Source organism: Neopsephotus bourkii, unplaced genomic scaffold, assembly GCF_033783945.1.
Source record: "Neopsephotus bourkii isolate Nb327-2 ecotype Australia unplaced genomic scaffold, CSIRO-AGI_Nbou_v1 NB_22, whole genome shotgun sequence".
NCBI classification, from domain to species: Eukaryota; Metazoa; Chordata; class Aves; order Psittaciformes; family Psittacidae; genus Neopsephotus; species Neopsephotus bourkii.
Window position 1 is genome coordinate 29,188 of NW_026900539.1, and position 9,760 is coordinate 38,947.

A 9,760-nucleotide genomic window follows, 5' to 3' on the forward strand; every position below is an offset into this window, starting at 1 on the left:
GTAGGCAAAGTAATTTCTGTCTTTTTGGAAAAAGGCTTGAAATTCTTCTCTTGGTATTCACTTACTTTTGTTAGCACCATAAAATACCAGCTTCTATACTCCTCCCCTCACCTTGACATATGTGTCTGACAATTGGTAAAGTCACAAGAAGTGCTAGACAATACCACAGACTTAGCTACAAAAACAGTTGGCTTTGCTGACAAATAACTAAACATACACTACTGGATCTTCAGCAGCTTGGATGTATTTCAGTGAAATGACAAATGGGCGTCAGGAACAATTTTGGGCTTTTGCAGGAGATGAACATCTTGCAGAATTAAATTAGGGATGCAAATAAATATGGAGGATATGAGGGAGATCTTACATTTTGGAAATAAAGCTGTTCCTATAGGCAGAGGCCTGGAAGTTTAATTCCTGCTGTCAGCCATCCTGGGCTGTGGACGGTGCAGTCACCCTGACATCAGAAAGATGAGGAGGCAATCCCCAGCGTCTTGGAGCTTGTAATGATGATGATTATGACAACGACGACAATAACAATAACAACAATAACAACAACGATAATGGTAGTAATGATGATAATAATGAGGATGATAACAGCAACAATATCATCCTCAGGCTGTGAGAATCTATGCCATAGGAAAAGACATGGTCAGGAAGAACTACAGTTGTCTGGAAAGTTGTCAGCTGTTCGGGCTGGAAAGCAGAGGGTAGAACAGGGGCCGAGCAGACGGCTTCCCTCTGACCACCTTTCGCCTGAGAAACTAAGGCAGGACTGTTCTACCCAGCGTTCTGTGGCCGCCCTCGGGAGATGTGAAGCTGCGGACGCAGACGCGTTCCCCGCTTCGTGAAGCTCCCAAAGGGATAAGGACGTGCGAGTACGCGGCCGGATCTGAGGGGCGCGGTGGGCATACCGTCACCCCACCGACCAGCGGGAGCCCGGTCCCGGTCGATGGAGGGGGAGACGGAGGCCGCCGGGGCCGGGCTGTGTGGCGAGGCCGTGGCGCGGGGAAATCTCGATCAGCACCTAAAAAAATCGTTTCCTTCCGGAGCGACGGCGCCGGCCGCCACTTTCCCGGCGCAGCTCGGTTGCCGGCGGCTGTGCCCTCCGGGGTGAGGCGCTCGGCAGCCGCAGAGGAAGCCAGCGGAGCAGAGAGCGAAGCGGTGGCCGCAGCTGCCGTGTGGAGGAGCCTGAGCGGTGGGAGGGGCGGGGAGGGACCAGCCGCCGCGGTGACAAGGTATCAGCTGAGCGGAGGGGCCGCCGCTAGAGCTGAGGCGTCCTCGCCACCACCCTCCCGTCAGCAGAAGTTTGACTCGAGCGCCGCGCAGCCGCCCGGGCCGCCGAGGCGGGGCAGGGAGCCGCGCCGGGAGCCGCTGCGGGACAGGGGTCGCCTCCAGCGGGAGGCAGCGGCTCTCCGGGAACCGCCCCGTCCGCGCCATGGCAGCGCGGTCCCGGAGACCCTGGCTGAGCTTGGTGCTGGGGCTGGTGCTGGGCTTCACCGCCGCCTCCTGGCTCATCGCCCCCAAAGTGGCCGAGCTGACCGAGAAGAAGAGGCGCGGTTCCAGTCTCTGCTCTTACTACGGCCGCTCGGCGGGTCCAGGGGCGGTCGGGGGCGCAGCGGGCGGGCAGCAGGCGCCACCGGAGGCAGCTGCTGTGCAGGGCGGCACGAGTTTCAGGAGCCCCTGGGAGCTGCCGCCGGCGGCGGACGGAGCGGTCTCCAGCCCCGCCGCTGGCGGGGAAGGAGAGCCGGAGGAGGAGGAGGAAGGCGGCGAGAAGCGGGGTAGCCGGCCCGGCGGCAGCCACAACGGGAGCGGGGACTGGGGGGGATCCCCTGGCTGTGCCAAGCCCCGCAATTTCCTCTACGTGGGGGTCATGACGGCCCAGAAGTACCTGGGCAGCCGGGCAGTGGCCGCGCAGCGGACGTGGGCGCGCTCCGTGCCGGGGCGCGTGGAGTACTTCTCCAGTCAGGGCTCCGCCGCGCCCCCCGAGCTGCCGCAGCTGCCCGTAGTCGCCCTGCCTGGAGTGGACGACTCCTACCCGCCGCAGAAGAAGTCCTTCATGATGATCAAGTACATGCACGATCACTATCTGGACAAGTACGAGTGGTTCATGAGGGCGGACGACGACGTCTACATTAAAGGTGACCGGGGTGCGCCCCGCCGGTGGGCGGGAGGGAACTGAAGGCCTGGGTGCCTGGCAGGGTCCGACGAAGGGTGTGGACAGTCGTTCCCTCCCGGTGTGGAAGGATGACACGCAAGGGATATTTCGACTCACCGCTGCCCCGGTGGCTTTTGCCTCCAGCTTTCATGTGCGGGGCTTGTAATGCCGTCCAGGCGCTGCGGTCCCAGTGGGAACTCCCAGGTGCCCTCGCGGGGCCGGGCGCGTTGTAGAACAGAGGCAGTGGGCTGGACAGCGGCGAGCACACTGAGCGGTCCCGGTCTGGGCGTTGAGTTTTGCGGCTTGCAGCCGCCGCGCTCGCTACCGGTGCGGCGCTCCCGGGGCCGGAGGACAGGGACCGGCACGCCCCGGCGGTGCCGGGCATGGACAGGGAGAGGCGGGCGATGGCGGCCCTGCGCCCCTCTGCTGTCGGCAATCCCGCTTCGCACCGCCGTCCGGGCGCCTCCCGCTCCGGCAGGGCTGCTTGGAAATGATGTTTTCAGCACTATTTAGAGTTCGCTACGGGATCTCTGGCACTGAGCAAACTGTGGACGCTACTTGTAAAGCTGCTGTTCTCCTTTGAAGGTTGTGGCTCTGGAAAAGCACTGGCCCTATTTCCGCGCGAGTTTTAATAGCACCATTAGGATGCACCATGTGCTGCAACCAGCCTGCTTTTGATCTATGCTTGCTGCTGCTGTTGCTAGTGCAGTGTCCTGCTCTAGGAAGGAATGAAGCTAAGGTTGTAAGCACAAGCCTAGGCTATGAGCGTGCTTACATTGTTGAAAGCACTGTTGAAAGTTAACCTGAGGCATCTGTATACTTCCGTACTTGTCCCTTAATTGTGTTTCGGTTGTTTAATGGGCTGTTCGCTTGTCAGCTGTCATTCATCTGTGAAAGACTTGCGCATGCACATATGTATGTATGTGTAAATACTCGGTTGCAGACATAAAAGTTGTCAGTGGCTTCTTTCATCTCATTTCGAATTTGTAATGATCTGGCTTTAATCGGTTCCAAGGTTCCAAGTTAAACCTATCTGGAAACGTTCAAGTAAATCTGAAATCACAATTTCTTAAATAGGTAAGGGGTTTGCAGGAAAGGTGTGTGTAGACATTGTAGCACTGGACATATGTTGGAAAGAGCTTGTTCTGACAATTACTCTGTAATCAAGCACATTTATCTCAGTTAATTTAGATTTGCTCTGGTCTTTTAAAAAATCAATCCTATCAAAATAAAAACTGTCACTTTCCCTTCCCTCCCCTTCCTCCCAGCCTGGAACTATATTGCCAAATTGTCCTACTTTAGAGGGTGAGAGAGAGTTCTAAAATAGCAAGAGAGTGCTTTCCATCAGTAGTGGTTGAACAGAACACTGTTTACTGACAAAATTAAGGGTGGATCGTATTCTGGCCTTTGACTGGTTGAAAATGTCACTGTAATGTTAATTAATTAAAAAAAAAATCTGTTAAAGGTAAACTTGTCCAGGATATTTTCTGTTAGGTGCAGGTTAGTGCTTTGAAAGCCATTTCCTGTAGCAGTCCCAGGTGCCTGTTACATTTCTAAAAAAGCTTGAGGCTGAGGAAAAGAGTCGGCAGACTAAGCAGAGAATTGCTAATCATTTTGTCTTTTTTTCAGGTGAGAAATTGGAGGAGTTTCTTCGCTCACTGAACAGCAGTAAACCTCTGTATTTGGGACAGACTGGTCTGGGTAACATTGAAGAACTTGGAAAACTCGGGTTGGAGCCTGGAGAGAATTTCTGCATGGGAGGGCCAGGAATGATCTTCAGCCGTGAGGTTCTCAGGAGGATGGTGCCACATATAGGTGAATGCCTTCGAGAAATGTACACTACTCATGAGGATGTGGAGGTGGGCAGGTGTGTCAGAAGGTTTGGAGGAACTCAGTGTGTTTGGTCGTATGAGGTAAGTGATTATAAGTTGCAATGTGCTGTTTGTTTAGAGTTATCTTGCAGCATAAGTCGGTATATCTGTGATTTCTTTCCATGATAATTGTGTTTTAATGCCTTAAACTGCAGACTGTAAGGAAAAAAAGAGAGGAAAGCATACACAGCATGTTGCTGTAAGCATATTTATTTCTACTTGTCTTTCAGTTTTCATTGGTGACAATTGCTGTGGCCTTAAGTAAGTGTAATCATGTGAATGTTGTCATGCTGAAAGTTTCTAAAGCACTACCTTGAAGGTTTCTACATACGATCCTTGACAGGATGCTGCTTCATTTCACTTACGCTGTTCAGGTTGGATCTGTTTAAAAACTTGGTTTTGGATAAGCATGCAGCATACCTGTCTATTGCAGGTTGTTAAACTATTTTATGGTATTTGAAGAAGAATTGTGTTTTCTTAGTTACCCAGACATATTTTAATGGCGTTCATTACTGGCAAAAGCAGAAGTAGGGGTTGTGGGGTTTTAATCTTTTACAAAAATAAAATTTGTTGCACTGTACGAGTCTGTAATAAATTTTAACACTGTTCTTCACTAAGAAAAACGGTGTTAGAAGTGTATCATAGACACAAGCAACATACCAGGTCTCCCTATGCTGAATTTTAGGAGCATATTACTTCATTCAGTAATAGAATTTTCTGAAGTAATAAGGATATGTTGCAGTACCCAGAAAAGGTTTTTCAATTCCAGAACTAAAATTCAGGCCTTTTTCTCTGAAAATGTTGTGGCTACTGGCACATAGCTAAAAATAGACCAATCATGCAACTGCCAGAAAGGGTAATGGGTGATAGCTAATACGATGCATATGATTTAAGTTATTTTAACCTGTTCTTTAATATTAATATGTGGTACCCCCTTGTTAAGAAGGAAAAAACATTTCAATCGGCCACTGAAAGAGGTTATGTGCTATTAATGACGAAAAGACAGGAAAATTATTAATTTGGTGGATTAGTGTTTCTGTGAATAGCCTGGGTAAAAGTGGCCATTTTAAAAACGGGTTTGCTAGGTGACAGTGCATGTAAACAGGGCAAAGAAAGTAAATATTTAATAGTTGGTACTAACTGGGTGGAAATCTTAAAGGAGGAAATCTTATCCCTTACTTGACAATACAGAGGTGCTTTCAGAGACTGTTTCAATAAATGTTGTAAATGCCAGTGTAAAGTAATATACCTGTTGCATTGGTAGAGCAGGGAAGGCATTTGTTGTGCAGATGGCTATCAATGTAGAACTAGTTCTTAATTAAGAACTAGTAGTTCTTAATCAGACTTCCAAACCACATGCTACATTGGCAGCTTAATCTTATACTCTGATGTGTTTGGACTGTGTCTGTACAAGGTAGTTTTCAAATCCTTACAGGCATATGATAACTGCTGATCTGCATCAGATAGCAGAATTATGATTATTCCTTGACAGTTGTATCTTGGAGGGGGTTTTTAGTTGTTTTTCGTATTTATCTTCTTGGGAAGACATCTGGGGAAGGAAAGAAAACTGATAATAGGTAACATTATCACCATGGTTATAAATGGTGTTAAATGTAAGTAAAATTTTGGCTCCAGCCACTGAGCGTGAGATAGAGTGAAAAAATATGTTTACTTCAATTTCAGAGATTTGAGTTATATGACTGCCCAGAAGCTCAGCTTTTTGTGGTAGGATTAGGGCCTGAAAATGTGAACTTTTTGAAAAAAGCATGTTTTAATGGGATCTGTAATAGTTAGACACCAGTCTTTACTGTCAGTTGCTCTTGAAGGCCCTAGCTCTATATAATAAAGAATAAAAAAAAAAAGAAAAACGTGTTGGTCATTGCAGTGGCAGCTCCTACATTTCCGACTAGTATTTGCCTCTGTCAGAAGAATCCTCAACTCTGTTGCTGTTACAGGAGATGATCCACAAGATGCAGATGATTAAGAAACTTCTGCTTAGAATGCTATCCCAGCATTAAAGCTGTGTGAGAGGGAAAGAGCAAAATAGGGTGTCCCAAGAGGAGGAGAAGATGCATTCATGTTATGACACAGTTTGTGTTGTTCAGCTGATAGTTGCAAGCAGTCTGATACTGCACGTGAACAGAATGGGCTGTTGCAGATTGGTAAATTAGGGGATGACAAAGGTGACTTTCCCTAGGGGACTGGAACTGTTGCAGTTCCATTCCTGCCATAGATCAGCAACACTCTGTGTGTGCCAAGAGGTGAATTGTTCCCTCAGAGGTGTGTGCAAAACCTGGGGCCGGGACTTTCTGCATAGCCAGTTGTACTTTTGTCCTGAAGTCATCTTGTTGTATGTATTAAATCAAGTCCTGTTGAGCTGCAAGACTTTTATGAACTTTGTTGCTTTTGGGAAAATGCATAGTTTGTGTTTAGCCTGTGTTGCTGAAGACAAATAAAAACTGTAAACCACTCCATTGAAATTCATAGAAGTAGAAAAGCCCTAGAAGAGTTGAATTACAGTTGCACTGTTTTTTACTTGATTTCTAAGAACTGCATTGGAAGGTCTCTTTTTTGGAAGAATGAGAAATAGGAGTTCAAGAGAAAACCAGAAATACTTGATCATTGCTGGGTGTCTTAACTGGTGTAGGTAAGACTGGCTGCCTTTCAGGATTTATTCTATAGCCTTAATGCGTAATATGCTTGCTGGCAAGGAGAGGGTTACAACTTTGACTTTTTCTTTTTTTTTTTTTTTTTTTGTCAGAATGGATAAAAACAGAAGAGGGGTACAAGCCTGCCGTGAGCTGCTCTTGTATTTTGGGACTTCTAGAGTTAATTCTTGTTCTGTCAGATTTGAAGCTGGGGATAAAGGCTGGTTCTCTCACATACGAAATGGTTTACGGCTGAGGTGATGAGTCTTCTATCTCTGCTGATGGAGCTCCTCTACTTTAGATAAAGAATTAGTCATTGCAAACAGAGTGAATCTAATAACAGGGAGTTTAGTGCATTTGTGTGGAATGGAGGAAACAAAAACCTGCCCTCAGTCTGCAATTTAGCAGTTCCTCTAAGCTGACACAAACGTGGGCTTTTACTGAAGGGTGGCTGCTCCTTTCAGTTGCTGTCCTTTTGTGCAGGACATGTGCAGCCCTGTGGTGAGCTGGAGCAGGGGTGGGATCCACTTGAAACTTGACCCGGAACAAAAGTTTTTTTTTCAGTTGAATCAGTACTCATAGCAGAGCATCAACATCAGGAGAAAGAAGAGGTGGTCATGTCCAGCGAGGAATGAAGGGGTAGGAGAGTGTCAAACTGCCCTTCTTGGCAACTTCTTACATCCAGACTGTCTGGAAGCAACAGCAGCCTGAATCTAGTATATTTCCTTGCTACATGGATGCCATCCAGAGGAGCTTTGACAGGCTTGAGAGGCAGGCCAGTGTGAACCTCACAAAGTTCAACAAGGCCAACTGCAAGGTCCTGCACCTGGGTTGGGGCAGTCCCAAGCACAAATACACGATGGACAGAGGCTGGATTGAGAACAGCCCTGCAAAGAAAGACTTCAGGGTATTGGCTGACAAGAAGCTGAACATGGGCTGGCTTCAGTGTGCTCTTGCAGCCCAGAAAGCCAACCATACCCTGGGCTGCATCAAAAGCAGCATGACCAGCAGATTGAGGGAGGTGATTGAGCCCCTCTTACTCTGCTATAGTGAGACGTCACCTGCAGTGCTGTGTTCAGGTCTAGGGCCTCAACACAAGACTTGGTCGAGTGAGTCCTGAGGAGGCCACAAAGATGATCAGAGGGCTGGAGCACCTCTCCTATGAAGCCAGGCTGAGAGACTAGGGCTTTTTTGGCCTGGAGAAGAGAAGGCTTCGGAGACATCTTAGAGCAGCTCCAGTGCCTAAAGGAGCCTTGCAAGAAATGTGGAGAGGGGCTTCTTACAAGTGCATGTAGTGACAGGACAATGAGGAATGGCTTTAAGCTGAAAGAGGGTAGATTTAGATTCAATATTAGGAAGGAGTTCTTTACCGTGAGGGTGTTGAAGCACTGGCACAGGTTGCCCAGAGAATTAGTGTCTTCCTCATCCCTGGCAGTATTCAAGGACAAGTTGAATGGGGCTTTGAGCAACCAGATGTAATGGAAGCTCTCCCTGCCTGTGGCAGAGGGGTTGGAAGTAGGTGACCTTTAAGGTCCCTTCCAGTCCAAACTTTTTAATGATTCTAGTATTCTGTATTGAAGTATTTGCTAGAAGTGTTGTAGTTTTGTTTGATCGTTTTCTTTCTACAGAAGATCCGTCCTTGTTCTGGTATTTTTTTCAACTATATGTTAGTTTATCTTTCAGTTTTGATGGTTCTGTAATGATTAAGTATAATAAACCTGACAAATTTGTCTAAAATATCTCTGCAAAAAGCTTTTTTGGTTTTGTTAGGTGTTAACAACTTCTGCTTCCCCAAATCTGTAAAAGTGGAGATTAAAAAGGGCCTTTTGCACTCTCAGAATCTATATTTCAAGCTAGCACCCTCTCTTCCACTAATTTTGAAGCCTTGATTTATTTTTCTTTAAATGAATGAAGAGATTAGCTTGATTTTATTGGCTTATGTGTGTTTTATTCTTTGGAAAGAAAACAGTAAATAAGAAATGAAATGCTGTGTGGTTCCTCACTTAGCTGTTTAGGAGGGACTTGACTACAGAGGACAGTTTTGAAAAAAAAAAAAAAAAAGGCTGATTGCTTTATTCCCTGACCCAATCCCTTCCTTTGTTTTATTTTTTATAATATTTCTGGTTTCTGAAGAGCATTTTGTAATTTGTAGCATAAGTTTATAAGAAATCAAATAGTGTATTTCCACAGGAGGACAAAATAAAATGCAGTGCATGAATTAAGTGGCTATAACAATTCAAGCAGAAACCAATCGTTGTCAGGGTATAAACACTGACTATCAAAGAAGGTTTTTCTTCAGAAAATGAAAACCAGCTGTATTAAGGGATTTAAAGAGCAGTCATCAGTGTATGTATTCTAACGGTCAGTTTGTAAAGCATTTCTTTTTGTAGCCTTTTTTGCCTCTCTGTGGGAAAAAATGTCATAAAATCATAAAATATCTCAAGTTAGATACGAACCATAAAGATAAAGTCCAATGCCAGCCATGTTTGTATTAAACTTAAAAAAACTATGTTAATGCAAAGCACCCTATATACTTTTGAACTTTTGGTAATGTGTGGATATTGAAAGAACATACTGTACTTTATACATACAAGAAATCCACATTAATGACTGTATCTTATTTCCCTTTGTTTTTTGTTTGTTGTTTTTTTCTTTTACAAAGTTTTACGACAACCATAGAATGCAGTCTCATTACTATAACATTTTTTAAATAATGCAGCTGTCTGATATCTCAGGTTTTGTTAATATCCTATTAAGGAAAGGACCTTAGTACCAACCCCCATGCCATGGGCAGGGCCATGTCCCAGTAGACCAGTTGCTCAATTATTCTTGCAGTAAATATTACAGGAAATATATTGCAAAAATGCTTATGTGGATCAAAATGCATGCTCAGAAAGTTTCCCTTTGCAGTGTGCTGGTGTTGTGACTGTCTCTGGAGGTGCTGGAACCAGTGCAAGCCATCTTCTGGCTTCCTCTAAAAATACTTTATCACTTCGTTTTTAACGTTAATTGTCCTTACGGAAGACGCATTTTAATTTTTCATTTGGGGCTTTGTCTCTCCCTCTTTGGTGAATACTTTAGTGGAT

General features: G+C 45.9%; 1 protein-coding gene across 1 annotated transcript; it reads left to right on the forward strand.

The window, feature by feature from the left end:
• Window positions 1-1,006: 1,006 nt before the first annotated feature.
• LOC133222648 (chondroitin sulfate synthase 3-like) lies at window positions 1,007-4,954 on the forward strand. The gene is made up of 2 exons (XM_061372561.1): window positions 1,007-2,138; window positions 3,785-4,954. Exons 1-2 carry the CDS (start codon window positions 1,436-1,438, stop codon window positions 4,150-4,152), a joined length of 1,071 nt encoding a protein of 356 aa, XP_061228545.1. The 5' UTR covers window positions 1,007-1,435; the 3' UTR covers window positions 4,153-4,954.
• Window positions 4,955-9,760: the final 4,806 nt, after the last annotated feature.

Bases quoted from the DNA above. Each gene is read 5' to 3' on its own strand.
- LOC133222648 (XM_061372561.1), top strand. From the start codon at position 1,436: ATGGCAGCGCGGTCCCGGAGACCCTGGCTGAGCTTGGTGCTGGGGCTG. The intron at 2,139-3,784 runs GTGACCGGGGTG...TCTTTTTTTCAG, and splicing joins CGACGACGTCTACATTAAAG to GTGAGAAATTGGAGGAGTTT.